This window comes from Odontesthes bonariensis, chromosome 3, assembly GCF_027942865.1.
Source record: "Odontesthes bonariensis isolate fOdoBon6 chromosome 3, fOdoBon6.hap1, whole genome shotgun sequence".
In the NCBI taxonomy this organism is placed as follows: Eukaryota; Metazoa; Chordata; class Actinopteri; order Atheriniformes; family Atherinopsidae; genus Odontesthes; species Odontesthes bonariensis.
The window spans coordinates 5049463-5068805 of NC_134508.1; the positions used below are offsets into that span (position 1 = coordinate 5049463).

Genomic DNA, 19343 nt, shown 5'->3' on the forward strand with positions numbered 1-19343 from the left:
ATCGATGTTGAAATGTTGATGATGAAATCAGAGTGAATGTATCATATAATGACCAGGATGGATCCCCTGACTGGAAATAAAAAAAAATCCTTTTTGGCCATTATACTATTCATTTAAAAACAGCTTGCTTTTAACCACTTGTGTATGCGTTTATGCAGATAAAATAATGGTGTCATGTGCTAATGAGTTGCTCATGTTAACCAGTGTACACAGAGATAATGGCAATACAGTCTTACAACACACAGATGAAAAGGCAAGGCATCTTTATTTATACAGCGAATTTCATACCACATGCAAAAAATATAAAACACAAAAATTAAAACACAGTTAAAAGCAATCAAAGAAGAGGGGAAAAAGAAAAATATAAACCCAACCATAAGAACACCGAGGAGGTGGCTTAAAAGTAATTGATAATCAACTAAATACTTATCAGTCAGTTACTGAGGTATCTATGATCATTTTATGATTTACTGACTGCTTCTGTGAAAAAGAAGCCACTGCAGCTGATGTGTTTGCTCTTATTGATATTTGTGCTGAGTGTGTGCTGAATTCTGCTGGATGGACGCTACTTCCTGCAATTTGGGTGTTTTGTTTCTCTCCTCCTCCTCTCCTCCCTCTCTCTTTTAGTGGGTGTGTGTGAGTGTGTGTGTGTGTGTGTGTGTGAGTGTGTGTGTGTGTGCCTATAAAAGTCTCTCCGTCACGAGGGTGCGATTCTGCAGAGGAGCTCAGAGTGGTGTTCAGGAAAAGAGACGGAGGGAACAGAGGACTCTGCTCGTCATTCCTTGGCTGTGAGTAACGCACATATTCAAACAGCACTGTGAATCCAAACAGGGCTAAGCATGCTGTTTGCAGTAGCAACATGTCATTGATATGCATGCGCTGGATCTCTTGTCCCTGTGACTTTGGGTCTGCAGGGGCAGATGACTCAGCTGTTTGTGTGCCGGGTGAACAGTGAAATGCAGTGCAAATGCAGTGTTTGATGCGCACTAATCTGTTGGACTGGCTGTCCACTGGGCTTCAGATATAATACACCTTCAGATAAAACTCGAACATTAACAAGAGAGTTACTTGTTATAGAAATTCCTCAAATCAAAGAACATTTGGGGGAGATTTTGTGCAGTCTGACCCACTGGACATGAATTGAATGGTTAGCTAAAGTGCTCAGCTGCCCCCCAGTTGTTTTCCTGCCAACAGATGTATGTCTGACGTCTGGTTGATCCTCTGTGATGCCTCCTATTCAGCAAGTAAAGATCCAGGCTTTCTCTCTGTCTGCTGTGCTTTGAGTCAGCACACTGGGTGTTAGTGATTGGGTTTGGAATCTGTGGAGACACCAGGTGCTCCAGTTTTTCTTTCTTTTAACTTTTTGAACCAAGCGAGACACAACACTGTTTGTCAGTGTTTAAACTAACCCAAACTAAAGATTTTGGTTTGTCTAAAGCAGTCAGCAACAGTTTTGTAGAGGTGGATGGTATAAAAAATTATAAAAAGAATTGGACAGAAGCACTGATTTAAAGGTAGGGTAGGAGATCCTGGATTTTGAGTCCGGCGAAGCTGCATTTTGAAAATACACAGGTAAAAAGTCCTAACCCTTTTCTTCACTTTCCCCCCAAAGGCACGCCTCTAGAGTACATGAACGCGCACGAGCACGAAGGTGCACGAGCGCTGTTCTGACAGCAAGCATCGCTCGTTGCCGTATTTAGTATTTAGTATTTAATTTATGCTAACTATACGTTTAATAATGCTAGGTGCTAGCCAAGCTGGCTCTAGTTTAGCTTCCTGCCAAGCTTCGTTCACGGAGCAGGGTACGCGCACGGGGGGGGAGGAGGGGGAGGGAGGAGCAGATTGCAGTTTGATAGACGGCATCAGTATCCAATCATTGTGAACGGTCCGTTCACAATGATTGGATACTGTTTTTCCTAGATTGTACGTTCTAGAGGCCACTAAAACTTTTCATGTTTGTGTCAAAACTTTTAATTAATTGGTTGCAATGGGGGTGTGAAGAGTATTTCAAGCAATATGTAAAAAAATGTTCCAAAAAAAGATCCTCTACCCCGCCTTTAAGCTGTGGCTTCTGTTTTTTTTTTTTTTTTTCTGTACCAAAGTAGCCATCCCGACGCGTTTCCGATCATGGCCAGAAACCTGCTGAAGAATCCTAGTGGGGAAGGTAAGACACCATTATATCTCTGAGGATCTGTGATTATACCAGTAAACAGTTTCGAGAGAAGTAACAATGGGCCTCATGCAAGAACATTTTCATATTTTTATTCTAAATTTCTCTCACTTTCTTCGTAAGGTCTCGTACGAACACGCTATGTCAGATTCAACAAACGCTCTTAGGGGCCGTTTACACGGAAACGAAAACGGGTTAAAAACGCAAAACCTTTTTGCGGATGCACTATATCGTTTAGATGGAAACTGGTTTTGGGGGCATGAAAACGCAAAATAGTGAATCCGCCCTCCAGAGTGGAATTCTTGAAAACGCTCCACTGTCGCGCCACCGTGTAAACGATGAAAACGCAAAACTGCGTTTCTCGTTACATAGAAATAACGTGACAAGCATAATAAAGCGCCAGGAAACCGTGGGAAACACATCAGTAGGCTATCAACATGTCCGTCCCTGCGGACTTTCAACTCGCCTTAGGCGCGGTAATTGACGTTCAAGAGTAATTTCATCAGATAACAGCAATGATGAGCGAGAGTAGTAAAGAACAGACCAAAAGTATGAACTACGTTCTCGAAATTCTTGAAGTTCATAGAGAGAGCAGGCGACCTAGACAGCTGTGGGTGAGACCTGGGAGGACTTCTCAGTGGTGGGATAACTTCATGAATGGAGTGGTAGAAAGACTTGGTCTCGGTAGTATTGCCACCTGGCCATCTGGCGTGTTTACTGCATCGATAATGAAACGTCACACACTTTTGCGTTTCCGTATGCACGCAGAGTTTCACCCTAAAACGCTCGTCTAAATGCAGATTTAAAAGTGAAAACGAAACGCCACTTTTGCGTTTTGGTTTCAGATCGTTTCCGTGTAAAGGTAGCCTTAACTTCAGAAAAAGTGTGTAAACGACCTGTGTAAATGATGAATCCCACCCGTGCGTATTTAAGTGCACGAGGATAGTAGATTTGCATACTCCACGCCCAAAATGATACCATATAAGGCTGTGCTTCCTCGCTCCTGTGCCAGGAAGTGTTGAGTGTTGAGTCATGAGAATGGCATCAAGGTGCAAAAAGAACAACTTTACGGGCTCTGAGACTGAAGTTCTGCTTTCAGAGATCCAAAAAGGAAAATCTGTCATTTTTAGCAGAGTCAGCAGTGGAATCAAGGGACCTGCTAATCCCAAGAAATGGGAAGCAATTACGAGTGCTGTTTATTCTGTGTCACCTGTAGTTCGTAATGTCACCAAAATAAAAAATAAATGGTTTGATATGAAAATGGCTTTAAAAAAAACCTGTCTCGCCATGGCCAGGCGCTCGATGACTGCAACTAAAGTCGTAATCAGTTGTTGCCTCATCATGATGGCTCTTTGATGGGGCGGCCCATGAGGGGGGTCTTCTGGCACCACACCTTCTGGTCTGCCTGGGCTGGTTCAGGTAGTAGGAGACCCTCGTTCATGGCAATATTGTGAAAATCTGGCATGCCTTCTCTGGGCTACAGAGCAGTTTGCCCCCCGCTGTATCGAGACACACCCACCTGGCCTTCAACTCAGTGCGCTCCATGACAGCACGGGTGCTTTGATGTGTATATGTGTGCTCCAATTATGATTGGCAGTCCAGCCACGGCATGAAAGTCCCTCTTAATTTGTACTTGTTGGACAGCGGTGTGTGGGAATCTGATGTACCATGGGTGATAAACTGATGAGAGTTTTGATGACCAAGGGGAGCGCACGACTCACAGAGGACTGGGACACCCCCGATCTGTCTCCAATCTCCCTCTGAAAGGTTCCAGAGGCCAAAAATCCAAGGGTGGTGAGGACCTGGACGTGTGGTGGAATTGGGTTTGATCGGCGTGTTTCTCTCTGGAGTTGTGGCTCTACCAAGCTGCATATTTGCAGCAGCACAGTCCTTGGCAATCTAAATCGCCATGTCAGCCATTCGTCTGTCTCCACAAGGATATCTACACGTTCTCGGAACACACGCTCTCTTCCAAGAGCCTGACGCGCTAAGGCATCCAAAAGTAGAAAATCAGCCGCTAGTTACGCTTCCCATTGACCTTGTTATATACAGATTCATATTAACCTTCAATTAGTGCACAATTTAAGTCAAACAGAATAATGTCAGCATCATTATGGGGTATAATGTATATATTTATTTATGTTTGCTTCAAAGTAATTAAATATACAATCCATTAGTCAAGCAAACTTGATTCGAATAACAGCGGACTATTTTACAAAACTCCTACGACAGGTCTGGATCACTCGTAAATTCTGTCCGTACCTGAAAGAAAACGTAAAATACGAAAAGATTGGTGAATGCGAAAATTCTCTTAAATCACTCGTACGCCCGACTTAAGAACAAATCTGTGCGTACGAACGGTTCTTGCATGAGGCCCAATGAGATTATTGAGTATGCTAATGCAGGCAGATATGACCTACAATTCTATTTGGAGAATATGTGACCTCTTGTGGTCATAAACTGTATGTAAAGTGTAAAAATGGCATCTATGATGGTGCCACATTGTAAAAAGAATGTATTTTAGTCATAAGTAGGATCTTTTCTAACCCTAACCAAGTGGTTTTGATTTCTAAATCCTGACCAATGAAGTGACATCATTTTGTTGTAACGTGTTTACATGTAACCACAGCAAATACTAAAATGGCATGTGACAGTCAGATGGTAAAATCTTGGTCTCGAACACTCATTGTGAGCTCATGAATAATGGAGTGCTTTGTGCACCATTGATATAACGGAAATGGATGTTTGATTGCAAATTATAATATCATATTATATAATGTAACGTAATATGATTTCTATATTCATTATCTTAAAGGCATGGTTGGTAATCCTGTTCAGAAACACATTTTGTAATACTGGGTGAAATGGTCCGTCTGTCCTGAGAGAAATCTATACAAGATGTATTTAGAAAAAGGGACGAAAATAATCAGACCTCTGTGGCAGCTGCAGGACTGAGAAAAAGCTGACCAATCCGAGATCAGCGGGACGCTGATCTCGGATTGGAGCGCCTACAAAAACCAATCAGATGCCTCTGCTTTCTGCCTACGCCCCCCTCTGCCGGCTCCCTGCTCCGTGTGCGCATGCGGTTCTACCGGCTTTGGATGAAGCACTGACGGAATGGGGAGGGGGGGGTGGAGCTTAGAGGAGGGGACACTTTCGAATCTTGCTAGCTCTCTTGCTAGCTCTCTAGGATTACCTACCATAGCTTTAATGTACAGCACTATGGTCAACCATTGTTTTTAAATGTGCTTTATGAATAAATTTGGACTGGATTGGATAAAAAATATAATATAATCCAAATAAACTGATAAAACTAGTTAGACACAGTGTTGGGGCCCTTTGGTCCTGGTCATAACTCAAACTCTATGAAACCTGCTCTTACATTTAAATCGACACATAAAACCCTTCATAGAAGGATAGATAACATAGACTTGAGATTGTGGATTCCCTCCTCCAGAGCAGCTGGAATTCTGGGAACTGACGGAGAATGGTGGGAGCCAATGGAAAGTGGAGGACATGCCGGGAGACTGTGGTTACGACTTCTGCAACGATGGGGTGACCAAATACTTCGCAACTTCCTTTGAGTGAGTGAGACTATCATTGTTACAGTTAATGACAACGGTCTGGTGTAGAGCGGAAAAGCCAAACATATTCACAGCCAAATACATATGTAATGTTCATTACTGACTTTTGGTCTTGGAGGTCACATGAGTAATATGTTAAATAATGAGGCACAAACAAATTGTCATATGTTTTATTGAATGTGTGTATTGACGACACGTGGGTGTGCGGGTCCTGTGTTGCCCTCAGCGGGGAATGAGGGTTGACCAGGCCTGTAAAGGGCAAACATCCAGTTCGTTAGTAGCCTGAAGGCTCTGTGATAAGTATACATTTAGCTAAAGGATGCGATAAACTGTGACTATGCTGTCTGGTAATTGAAACATGTGTGCAAAGTCACTCACCTATGTCTCCTTTTCTGGGGTGCTCGGGCAAAAGAGTCCCTACATTTAGTCTGCAGCATTTGAAGGTTCCGGGTCATACCATGTGCTGATTGGTGTAGGGGGGAGTGCACCAGAATCATTTAGGGGAAGTCTTTTTATAGATTTAGTTCTATGGTTTAGACATGCTAGGAGGTATAATTGATTGATTTTATAATAGATGTATTTTAAAGTTTTTGTGTGTTGTTGTTATGGGGATGTGTAATGGGAGGAGCAGGAATCCCTGAGGGGTTTGGTTGGTAGAGCCAGAGTAGGATATAAGGCTGCCAGTTGTACCACACGTGAGAGAGTTTTCCTGTGGCTCGTAATGCTGCTAGGACCACAGTGCTCCTGGTCCGCAGTATGTGTCTATGTCAAAGTCTGTCTGATGTAAATGTTGGTGAATAAGACACCCGGTTGGGTCATCACTACCTCTGCCTCAAGCCTCCTACCTTGCGTATCCAGCCGCTACGTGCCCATCCTAACAACATATAAACACCCTCCAGAAGGGGAGGGGTAGTTTTTGTGTCGGTGCAGATCTAGAGCTTGACCTTTTGAGTGAGTCTAGGGTGTCGTGTCTGTAAATACTGCATTGTTACTTGTTACTCAATATAAGCAATGCGCCCATTTATCCGTGTTTGAGGGTCAAAAGGGGCTTCAGCCTATCCCAGCTACCATTGGGTGAGAGGTGAGGCGCTACCTAAACAGGTCACCAGTCCATCCTGACTAAAACCATGCAGTCACGCTCAATCTATGGTCAATCACCAAGTTTTTTCTCTGTACTGTGGTTAAACCTGCTAAACTGGTATGTCTTTAACATGTTCAACTCATCTAATGGCGCTTTTCCACCAGCTCGCTTCGGCTCGCTTCGGCTCGGCGCGCAATTGCTTGTTTCCACTAGCACGCCGTACCTGCAACCGGGACGATTTTCCGTACCACCTCAGCCCTGGTTCCAAGCGGGCCGAAGCGTTACTAAAACGTGACGTCAGCCGACTGCCTTCCACTGATTGGGCGATGAGTGTCGTAACTGGAAGCGTCATAACGCGGATAATAAAAGCTAGCGTTAGCAACCGTTAGCTTACCTCCAAACGTCTCGTAGCTCGTAACAAAACTCTCCGGTACTTTTCAATACTGTTTTGTCTGGCGGCCAGGAGTCTTCTCTTGCCTTCTGTGCGACAAAAAGCCACAGGGTGAGCAGCAACACGCGCAGCCGTGTTACGACGACTCTGCTCACGTCGAGGAGGCACGAAGTGTACTCGTTTGTAATGGAAACACAACCAAACCGAGCCGTGGCGAGCTAGTGGAAAAGCGCCATAATGCTATCTGAACTCTTCATATGTCTCTCATGTGTATTTCTTATCATTTAATCTCCGTTTATCCCCTTACGTATATCATTTTTATCTGAAGGTGAACTGACTGTTGACAGTCATCCCATTGCAAACTCCTCTTGGGTTAATTAAAAACCGTGCGTTCCAGGTTGTGTCTGAAGAGACAGGTGATCGACCTGTTAGCAGAGGGTTACTCCTCTGAACAGCTGGATGCTCAGCCTGCCGTCACAGTGGAAGACTGGTAAGGCACAGCAGGATGGGGAGGGATTCCCACTTTCTGTCCTCGAGGAATGCCACAGATTAAAGGCAGGCTCATTCTGCAGGTACTGCGGCAGGTCGGACTGCGGCTGCTCCTATCAGATGATCGTGTGTCTACTGGACGAGAACCACGAGGTCCTGGAGGAGTTCAAAGCTGAGCCAGTGACTCTGGACCCCGAGGGTGATGACTGCTCATGGAAACAGGTTTTCAAGGCCACCGCAATGTTTTTATTCATGGGACAGCAGGGCACAAACCTGGCCAAAGTTAAAATGTTTTTAAGTCGTCATGACCTTGAGAAAGCCATCCATGCCCTAATCAGCTCAAGGTCAGACTGTTGCAATGCGCTTTATGTCGGCGTCTCCCAGTCTTCTCTCAGCCGCCTTCAGCTGGTGCAGAACGCTGCTGCCCGTCTTTAACCAACACCAACAGACGTGTGCACATCACTCCTGTTCTTAACTCCCTCCACTGGCTTCCTGTCCTTTACAGAACTGATTTTAAACTTTTAATGTTTGTTTTTAAAGCTCTTCACGGCCTCACCCCGTCGTATTTATCTGAGCTTTTAACAGTCCTGGTAGAGCTCTGAGGTCAACAGATCAGTTTCTGCTGGAAGTGCCCAGGTCAGAATACAAACCCTGGGGTGAGCGAGCCTTTTCCCAAAGCTGCCCCCAGGCTCTGGAATAAGCCCCCCGTCCAGCTGCATCTTATTTCTGACCTGGGCCTCTTCACATCTAGGCTAAAAACCTACTTATTTAGGATGGCTTTAATACCCAGTAGCATGATGATCTTATTCGATTTTGTTGTATTTTATTGCTTTCACTGTTCTTTTATTGTTTTTATTTGTTTTTACTTCTTCTTCTCTGTATTTATTACCTGCTGTAAAGCATTTTGGTACATCGTAAGGATTGTCTGTGAAGGGCTGTAGAAATAAAGTACATTTACAAAAATCTGCATATTTTATATAAGCTCAAACATGTAAAGCTCTTTCCATTGCGTGCATTTGATGCAGGGGCCTACGCTGATCACTGTGGTTTGTCTCTTTGCTTGGACCCCAGGTCAGCCATACGTTCGCTGACTACGGACCTGGGATGCGTTTTATCTCCTTTGAACACGGAGGGCAAGACACCAAGTTCTGGGACGGCTGGTTTGGAGTCCGGGTCACAGGGAGCTCTGTTACCGTCGAGGAGTAAACAAGAGGGAAGAGGAGAGGGGAGCCAAGAGGGGCCAACGAATAGTGTGACATAGGGAATATGTGTTAAATGAGGGCTTTTGAGAGTTGGTTCAGGCGAATAAAGGGGACCGGCTTTACGTTTAAACTTTTGCTTCTGCCCATGCAAAGGAAATTTAGGGCTGCAGTGATTTCATCAACACCCCCAAAACATCCACATAGCTTTAATAACCTCACTTAAGATAGCAGCTTCCAGCACAGGCATTAACCATAATCTGTAAACTACTACCTCTGCACAGTGACGTATCCTTGAGTTAAATTTGATGGACAGAGTGTGGAAAGCAAACAATTGTTCAAATGGGATGAAATAAACTCTCACTGTTGATACAGAATTCAGTGGTGTGCTGTTGTGGTTTGTCCTTCTCAATCTTAAAACAGTTGTCCAAGTCAAAAATCCACAATCAAAGGTATCAAACTGGGCAAGGCAAGAGCAGGGTCAAAAAACACGGGTATACATACACTTTGAAAACGCTAGAGAGCTTGGAACAAAGGAACCCAGGCAATCTGGCAAGGTAGGTCTGGAAAGCTAAGAGTATAAATGGTACCGAGACAATGATTACTGATGGCCACCAGGTGTGGCAGAGACTGGTGGGAAACTTAACAACAGGAAGTGAAATAAGGATGACAACGGTTAGCAAAATAAAACAGGAAATTAATTGAGTCCAGAAAATGTCTATAATCAGCGAGCAGGACACATTTTTAGTTCAGTCCTCGTACCCGACCATTTTCAGAGGAATTAGTGTTTTTTTTTTGAGCCACTTAACGCAGACCGATGAATTATTCAAGCAGAATCAAGTCACCTACCTCAAGGGATGAACCAGTGTTGTGTAAGGAACCAGTTGTATCTTTAGGCACTTTTTTACTCGCACCCTGCTGCAAGGAGATACCATTTTTTGCCATTTTCTTTATTGAAAAATGGCAAAGATAACAGTCTGACAGACAAAAAAAAAAAAGTGGTTTTGTACCAAGAAGGTGGTAGATGTCAAGAAGCTCCTCTTAAGGAAGGGAAACAGGGAGAAAGGGCCGAGGTATGTTTCAGAAAATTGTGCCCGGTGTTCATCGGTCTTAATAAGTGCCTTTCAGTAATCTTCATTGTGTGCACAGCTGAGCTTACCATAAACTGCTGGTTTGCGTCACACTAGCAGCCTACCCTCTCATTTACTGTACTGTAACACAGTAAAGCTGCAGGCGTCCCGAATGAGAAGGAACTTCTCGATTGCGTAAGGAAGTGGAATAATTTGAATAATGTGCTTGTCACTCTCTTCCACCGTCTGACCTTTCCTTGGAAAAAATAACCACACAGGAAGACAATTGTTTTTCACCTTTATTACAGTCTCAATTTGAATTTTTCCACAACAAACTAAGGCTGTGTTCGAAACCGCATACTACATACTACATACTGATCGATCAGACAGTATGCAGAGCGTTTACCCACAATGCATTTCGCTCCTGCCCGAGCCGAAATCAGCCGGCCTGAAGCTGATTTCCCTTAAGCTCTAAACTCTGTAAACTTTAGCAACATTTGAAACATTTTCAGGTGAGAAAGTAGTCGTTTAGATCCCCAACGTGTTGAAAATCTGACAAAATACCGGCTGTTTACAATTTTGTTCCCACGAATTTGGCGCTACTAAAGCTAGCCGCAGTGAGCAACGCACTTCCGGTTATTTTCACAAAATAAAATACCCGTTGCCTTTTATCATAGGGAAAGCCATTACCATACAATTGGTGCTTTTGTTTTGAAAACAGGAAGTGAACCTACCCTCGTTGTAGCTAGCTTGAAACTGCCGTTTTGACAGGAAATGACGATCGGCGACGTCACGTTACGTTGCATCTTGGGTAGTTTGAGTATGAGTAGTAACCTCATGATGCATACCCAACATTTCAGAGAATCTAGTATGCATCCGGGAACTTCTCGCTTACTCAAAAACGCATACTAACTCAGTTAGTATGAGTAGTAGGAGAAGTATGCGGTTTCGAACACAACCTTGGTGTTAGGAACAAGATTCCGCGAGCGATTCGTCTGAACTTGCTGACGGACAGAGGTCGACCATCTGGGAGATGAGTCTTCAGTTCTACCCTGTGGTGAGTTCAGGGACGAGGGGTTCGACCTCTGGGCCCCCAGAATGTCAGCACTGGGATTCCTAAAGAACCTGATAATAATCTTCTCATTCACAAGAGACTTTCAAATTTTGGTTGAAATAATTTGGAACAGTCTTTGAGGGTATAGAATCAACACAGTGGCAATAATGGCCTGAGAGAGGATCTGAATGAATGAAGTAGAAATTGGTTTACGTAAAAAGACCCTGTTTTTAAGGATCCCAAGATAATTCCGAGGGGTCACAACACGAAGGACTACAGGGGTGAGGGTCTGTAAAACTACTCACAACTCCATCCATCCATTTTCAGTACCTGCTTCATCGTCCTCAGAGATGGGGGAGCTGGAGCCCATCCCAGCTGCTAATGGGCGAAAGGCAGAGTACATCCTGAACAGGTCATCACAGGGCTACACCAAGCTGTCACCAAGGCAGCTTTTTACCATCTCAGAAACATCAACAGAATTAAAGGTTTCCTCTCCCAAACAGACCAGGAGAAACTCATCCATGCATTCATCTCCAGCAGACTCCATCACTGTAACGCTCTGTTCAGAGAATATAAACCCAGTGTAACGTTGTTAAAAATGCATTTTATTATTTGTTATTTCCAAATCGTATTTGTAAGTTTTATTTATCATTTCATGATTATTTTGAGTATTTATGAATTTTATCTCCGAGTTATATTCAATTACCATTATTTTATACATTTTCCCTGAGTTAATTACACACCTGCACTCTGCCCTTTTTGTTGCTCCTGGGCTTCTGTAGCCCCTCCCCTCTGCCCTCACAGTCCCGTTGTGTTTTGCTGAGGGTAAGTTGTGGGGAAAATACAGCAGTGACATCGTGTCATTTTCTTTGAAAATTTGGCCATTTATGATTTAAATATTTGTTGTACATTATTCTCTGTTATATACTTTATGTTACCAAGCTGTCTTGTGTTAATTTTTTTATCGTTAATATAAGTTTTATGTATGTTTTTAGGTTCGCGGTTTTGGCGCGATTTATCCATGCGTTAGGTTAGCATCAGGTTGCTGGTTTGCACTTCCTGGCGGTGTTTAACATTCTATGTGTATATGTTTAGGAGCAGAGGTGTAGGGAGAGACATAAGGCTAACAACCTCTGTTAATGTCTTCTGCAGGTATGTGTTTTTCATTTTTGGGTTATGAATTTTGTTTCTGTTTTGTTACTTCACCCCACGCTCTTGTGTTAATTTTGCCACGAGGTGGCAACGTTTTCTTCTCGTGTATTATTTTTTGTTCTATAAAATGTTCTTCTGCAAAAGAAAATTTAAAGCTCAGACAGTCCCGTTGTGTTTTGCTGAGGGAGCAGAGGTGTAGGGAGAGACATAAGGCTAACAACCTCTGTTAATGTCTTCTGCAGAAAATTAAACACAGAAAAGCAACGTCTTGAGTCCTCTTCCTACATGCCCAAATACACACCCGTTACACCAGCAGAGCTCTTAGATCCAAGGACTCAGGTCAGCTGGTCCAGTCCAGAGTCCAGACTAAACATGGAGAAGCAGCATTTAGCTGTTATGCTGCAAACAAGTGGAACAAACTGCCAGTGGAGATTAAACTTTCACCAAATGGAGACATTTTTAAAATCCAGGTTAAAAACATTTCTTTTCTCATGTGTCTATGCATGAAATCTGCACGATATCTTTTTACTTATCTGGACTGTTGCTTGTTTTTAAATTCATTTAAATGATTTTATTTGATTCTCTTTATATTCTTTTATGTATTTTTAATGCTTCTTCCACTCCCTGCTGCAATGCTTTTATTTTATGTAAAGCACTTTGAATTGTTTTGTACATGAAATGAGCTATACAAATAAATTTGATTTTATTACACAGAGACTAACACACACTCCTAAGGCCAACTTAGAATAAACTAATGCATGCATGTTATTAGAGGGTGGGAGGAAGCCGGAGTAACCAGAGAACCTAAGCATGCACACTCCACACAGGAAAGCCCAGCAGGTTTAAACTGGGAACTGATCACCGTGTAGAACTCATACATCTGAAAAGTAAGACGGGACTTTCTTTGTAAAGCTAGGGTGAGCAGCTAGTCTTAAATGCTTTTACACTACATTTTTTTTAAATGGAAAGAATTGTTTGGAAAGAAATTCTACAGCTCTCAGAAGTGGAGCAAAAGTTGGTAAAAAGATATAAAAAAATGAATTCATATATCAAATGATCCAAAATATTTAAAAAAAATCTTTATTTTCATGAAATCAAATTTGGAAAACACAATAAAAAGTCTGTGACATGTTTTTAAAAAAACACACACAATTGTTTAGATTGCAACGTTTGTGACAGTTAAATAAAACGCAGTAATAAATGCACAGATCATAGCAGATGATGCGTTAGGTGTGAGCGCCGTTTCAACTTTAAAGCATCACCTGCCACTGTGCTTTAAAGCAGGACAAAGTTTCACTTCTGTTCACAAATCACTGAAATTCCACTTCTTTACTTATATCCACTGTGAGGGTTTCTTTGAACCGCACCCCTCCGGTCGTAGCTAACGTTTACCGTAATATTATCATTTATAACAGCGCGTGTTAAGGTATTCTAGCAATTCCTCATCTGATTAGCAGAGGACAGCTTAAAACTCAGTCCCCAGTCAATCTGAAGCTTAGAGGCAGATTTTGTAGCTGTCGCCTCTATTTCTCCAAGAAGCTTACAAGGTGTCGATCAGCCAGCACATTAAGCCAACTGCCCAATGTCGTGCCCCACCCCCCTCATGTTGCCAAAGCGTGGACAGAGGACTTCGTGTGGGTGTCCTGCACCAGGACGTTGGCATCAGATCTTAAAGGGATAGTTCGCCTCTTTTGACATGAAGCTGTATGACATCCCATATCAGCAACATCATTTATGAACATCTTCTTACCCCCTGCTGCGTCCTGTGAGCAGAGTTCCAGCCTCGTTTTGGCGTTGATGAAGGTAGTCCGGCTAGTTGGCTGGGGCTAGAAAAATAAAGCGTTTTGCTTCTCAAAACAATATGCATTCAAAAGAGTAATACATTTGCATCACAATATCGTTCATCCAGAAAAAGTCAGACCTCACAATTGCTTGGCGCTATTTTCTCTCTCCCTTCATATTAATGCGTTCAGCCACCTAGCGATAGCCGCACCTGTTACAGTGTTTACTGCTCGGTCTGCACAGCCTGTAGTGATACAAAGGGAGAGAAAATAGCACCAAGCGATTGTGAGGTCTGACATTTTTTGGAGGGACGATTTTGTGATGCAAATGTGTTACTCTTTTGAACGCATGTTGTTTTGAAAAGCAAAACGCTTTATTTTTTAAGCCCCAGCCAACTAGCCGGACTACTTTCATCAGCACCAAAACGAGGCTGGAACTCTGCTCACAGGACGCAGCAGGGGGTAAGAAGATGTTCATAAATGATGTTGCTGATATGGGATGTTACACAGCTTCATGTCAAAAGAGGCGAACTATCCCTTTAAGGGTCCTGAGGGTTGTGGGGTTCGCTGATCTGGTCTGTTGTGCTTGCCCTGCAACAGTGCTTTTTGGTACATGTCGAAGTAATACCCACGTAAATGCCAGGACACAAAGTTTCGGCCACTTCACCCGACAGTAAATCTAATGCTGCGGCTGATCAGTGCACATTTCTCTAACTTTAGACAAATACTGTGGGGCGGATAACATTGGACTTTCTGTTGCAGAGTGAAGCATCCAGTAAGCATCCAGTAAGGTGGAATTACAGCTGAAAACACACAGTGAAAGCTTTTCCTTCCTACCTTTTAAGCACCTTAAAGTTTAATTGTAAGAGATCGTGCTGAATTTACAACAGTTACAACATCCTCAGCATAAAAAGTAGCGACTTTGTTTTGAATTTTGGAGCGTTAGATGTAAGGACGTAGGTTTAACAACTGTTTACCCCCCCCAAAAAAAGATAATGCTTTAGTTAATAAATAACCTGGTCATTTACAGTACCCTACAGACACAGCGGCAAACCTCAACTTTGACCTGAAAATGCATGTATGCAGATTAAACAAGTACTGACACAGTCTTTACATTGTACATTTGGTTTGTCCTGTTTAAAGTAAACTCAGATATGCTGTCTAAGAAAGCAGGTAACAGTGTTTGAAATAAAATGGGATCTCTTTGACTCATTTTGTGTCGACTGAAACTGTCGACCCCGACAGTGCTGACGCAGAGCTGTTTCTCTCAATTCACTGTCAGCATTCACAGCGGGTATCTCACAAAGTCAGTTACAACTATCAGACTCCATCTTTTTTCCAATAAGCTCATTTAAGAAAAAAACAAAACAAATCTGGCCTCAGTATGTGTACTGAAAAAAAATTGGACAGTAGATGATAAAATGCCTGTTTTGAAGTCTTTGAGCTGCTGAGGGGTCGTATGTAGACCCCCATTCTCACTCTGGTGCTATTTAGTTTGACCTGAAGAGCTTTAACTGGTTAAAACCAACACTAAACTTCACATTAATGAAGCAAATATTGATGTTTAAAGATTAGGAAAGGTCTATACGCTACTCCTCTCTTAGAGTTAACAGCTGGTTTAGGTCATCATGCAACACAGTCAGGAATCTGAGATTATCAAAGATCAGAGTTCAACATCAGCGCCACAAATATATCCGGGTACAAATGAGTGGTTAAAAGTCCGTCACAGTGCAAGAGAGTGTGTAACAGTGTGTTTTCCGACGGTAACGCACTCTGGTCCATGTAAAAGAAGGAGGCAGAGCAGGCGGCACCGTCGTCATTCTCCTTGTGACTGCATCTGCTTACAAAACGCCTCAAACTGCTGCTGCTCCAACTCCGTCATCACTTTGTTCAGAGCATATATCTGTAAATCAGACAGAGTCGATGACACATCGTGCAAGAACGCTTCTACGACCGTCGGTAGGCGGACTGAAAAAGAAAAGCAGGTACGCTGCTCACCTCTGCTCTCTGTCGCTGTTTGAGCTCGTGCTGGGCCGTCTTCTGCTTGGCACGGTCTCCTCTGGTCGGAGTGGAGTTCAGCTTTGGTTTGTCCTTACGGCAGGCGGGCTCCATGGCGACAGCCTCTCACTCACTAGGCCCAGCGGCGTCAAACAGGGGGGAAAAGTCAGACATCATTTTTTAAATAATGTCAACATAAGTTGGTAATTTATGCAAATCCAATGTTCTCTGGAAATACATCTGTTGAAATGTATATCCCAGCCTGCAAACAGGCTATAATCTATATCAGACACCCCCATTATCAGTGCGCATTGGTTTAGTCCGCCTTCTGGCGGACTTTTGATTGTACATGCGCAATAAATTCACTCACTTCATTCTTAGGCATTAAACGCAGCAGCCGGCACATGAAAGATGTCATCCAAAAAATAAAAATAAAAATCAGGCTTTCAGAAAAGAAAAGAAAGGCAAGAGAGACAGAGGAAACAAAATGAAGGAAAGCAACTGCTGACTGATTTCTTTCCCAAGAAAGGTGAGCCCAAATGTCAAAATGACAGCCTACAGTAACTGATTATCCCATTCCGTTGCACACCACTGTGATAGCAGCCGAAGTCAAATAATTAAAAAATAATCTCTCATTTTGTTGGCTACCACGTGATTGTGATATAGAAGCCATATTTGTTTTAAATGTATTTATTTTCATAATAACTATTAGCCTATACAAGTGTCCCAAAAGCTTAACATAGGGTCGATGTTGGTTCAAATATGCATGGTAGTGGTTGTTCCTGGGGCCCCAAATTTGGTGCTACGCCCCTGACTAGGCCTGAAAGGTTTAAGGTCGTATGCTTGATAATTGGAATAGCTCAGAGAAACCGTGTTATGCAAAAGAGAGCATGGATGGATGCATGGATCTCAGGGGCGTGGCTACGGGGGGGGGCACTGCCCCCCCAGGAACAAGTCCTGCCCCCCTGAGAAATGCCCTGTCCATCCAAAGAAAACTGGCCACGATTTACTATCTCTGTTTGTGTCTTGTATTGATAGAATAAATGCAGGTGGTGATTTAAAAAAAGCATGTCTGCAAACTTTATAGCTTTATTTATTTTTTTTGTTATCGTGTCGCCCCCCCGTAACCTTAAAGTGATACTCCGGAGTAGATTCAACCTGGGGTCATTTGAACCGTGATATCCAGCCAAGTAGCCCACCCGCAGTTTTTTCGATATTGGCTGAACATCAGCTGAGTTACTGAGTTTTCCCGAATAGCTTAGTACAAGGGTAAATGGATCCTGGTCCGTATCTCCAAAATTACCACACTAAAATCACATGCCATGACACCAAACTTCTACAGTAGTACAAATATGGTCTGTACTCATAAAGCGATGCATTTGGAAGTTTGTACATAGTCCAGGAGTTAATTATTATCAACACAAGCCTGATAGCTTTTCTGCTGCTAAAGCTGCGTCGACGTCACTTCTGGAGCTTCAAAGTAAGATGAGGGTTGATCTACTACTGTAGACAACAAAGTATATGCTATATTCTACATTTTTTTTTTATGAATTTTTATGTTGTAGAGTTGTGAAATTATTTTATCAATGGAGAAATTGAGCAGCCTTACTTTGTTGTCTACAGTAGTAGATCAACCCTCATCTTACTTTGAAGCTCCAGAAATGACGTTGACGCAGCTTTAGCAGCAGAGAAGCTATCAGGCTTGTGTTGATAATAATAAACTCCTGGACTATTTTCAAACTTCCAAATGCATTGTTTTGTGAGTACAGACCATATTTGTACTCCTGTAGAAGTTTGGTGTCATAGCATGTGATTTTAGTGTGGTAATTTTGGAGATACTGCCAGGGTCCGTTAGCGCTTGTACGAAGCTATTCGGGATAACTCAGTAACTCAGCTGATGTTCAGCCAATATCGAAAAAACTTCGGGTGGGATACTGGGCTGGATATCATGGTTCAAATGACCCCAGGGTGAATCTACTCCGGAGTATCACTTTAAACCCTTGCTGCTGAAAAAAAGGCGATTTTCACATTTTCGGATGTTTTTGTTGTATATAATGATCTGAAATGTAGACTTAATGAAGGTAATAGAAAGCTGGAGTTGGCTGTTCTACATTTCTTTACAAAACAAACAAACAAACAAACAAAAAAAAACTTCCACACTGTTAACAAAATTGACGGTCATGATTTATGCTAGTGTGACCATATCTTCATTACCGTATTGAATTATTACTATTATTATTTATTATTATTATTATTATTATGCTTGAAGTTGTAGTTGTGGTTTACTACCGATTTTTTTCAGGTATTGTTTTCTGCCCCCCCAGATGAGCTAACTGCCCCCCCACACATGCCATTCTGGCCAAACCTCTGATGGATCTGCTGTTTTGTCCTAATGTGGCAAAAAAAAAAAAAGGCTAATCTGTTGGACGATTGCCATTTTGTTCCAACATTTAAGTTCGCTTCAGCATTAGCTTGCTGAAAAAAAATCCAACGAATGGTCAAGTTCTTATTAAAGCTTCTCAAATGTGATTTGCTGCTTTGTCAGCCATAACATGACTGAATAAAAGAGTTTTCCGGTGTAACAAGTCAATTTATTATATACTCGGATGTGGGACAGTCTAACAGTTGTCAAATAATCTCTATTAACCAAGAATACAAGCTAATGTAGTAAAAGTACATCATTCTCATCATTAATTGGAGCGGAACATGCGAACAAATTTAATGTTTAAATCTTAGCGGACAGAATAAAAGTAACACTTGGGACACAAAATTATTACAAACAATAATATCGATAGTGGAAAACGGTGCTCCACGCCAGAGGTTAGCTAACAACAAGTGTTGTCATTCAGAAATAAACATTAGTTAAGTTAAGTTAATGGCGAACTTACCCGGGATAATGTAACAATTTAGGAAAGTCAAAGAGAGCAACAAAATAGCAAGTTATATTGTGTCAAGCTCGAAATTGGCTGTAGGTAGCTACTGGTAGCTACTAGCCGAAACAGCTGAAATCAAGGTGTCACCAGTAAACAAATCCGTGTGGGCCAGTGGAACGTGGAACGAAGGGTCCGGCGTAGAGCCGTGGCACCGCTTCTTCTTCTTCGGCTTTTGTTGTATTAACTACACATTACCCCAAGCAAGTGTTGTCAAATGAAATGCAATGCAATAAAGATTAAATAAATTAGTGATACTTAGTAAGATTACTCTTAATCGTTTCTTCACACATCACTTGGAAAATGGGAAGTAGGAGCAAACATCACCGTGGTGAAGTTGGTTTGATATTGGATATTCGGATATTCGACAGATACTCACAATAAGGAAATAAGGTGTCTTTTTTTCCCCAATACCTCCCAAGCCATGTGACCTAGTGACTCCAA

At 42.4% G+C, this 19343-nt stretch overlaps 2 protein-coding genes across 3 annotated transcripts; one reads left to right on the plus strand and one right to left on the minus strand.

Moving 5' to 3' along the window:
* The first annotated feature begins 662 nt into the window (after positions 1-662).
* fbxo2 (F-box protein 2) lies at positions 663-9291 on the plus strand. 2 transcript variants are annotated; one of them, XM_075460121.1, is made up of 6 exons: positions 663-788; positions 2106-2164; positions 5628-5754; positions 7624-7716; positions 7799-7937; positions 8787-9291. In XM_075460121.1, exons 2-6 carry the CDS (start codon positions 2128-2130, stop codon positions 8919-8921), a joined length of 531 nt encoding a protein of 176 aa, XP_075316236.1. In that variant the 5' UTR covers positions 663-788; positions 2106-2127; the 3' UTR covers positions 8922-9291. The 2 variants fall into 2 exon arrangements, with proteins under 2 accessions (XP_075316236.1, XP_075316237.1); XM_075460122.1 differs by having other exon boundaries at positions 668-788; positions 2103-2164.
* A 5177-nt stretch (positions 9292-14468) lies between these two features.
* On the minus strand, positions 14469-19020 carry svbp (small vasohibin binding protein). Its single transcript, XM_075461987.1, has 3 exons — positions 18858-19020; positions 15970-16102; positions 14469-15874 (listed from the first exon to the last, which is right to left on the minus strand). The coding sequence occupies exons 2-3, from the start codon at positions 16081-16083 to the stop codon at positions 15788-15790; spliced, it is 201 nt and encodes a 66-aa protein (XP_075318102.1). The 5' UTR covers positions 16084-16102; positions 18858-19020; the 3' UTR covers positions 14469-15787.
* Between the last annotated feature and the right edge of the window lie 323 nt (positions 19021-19343).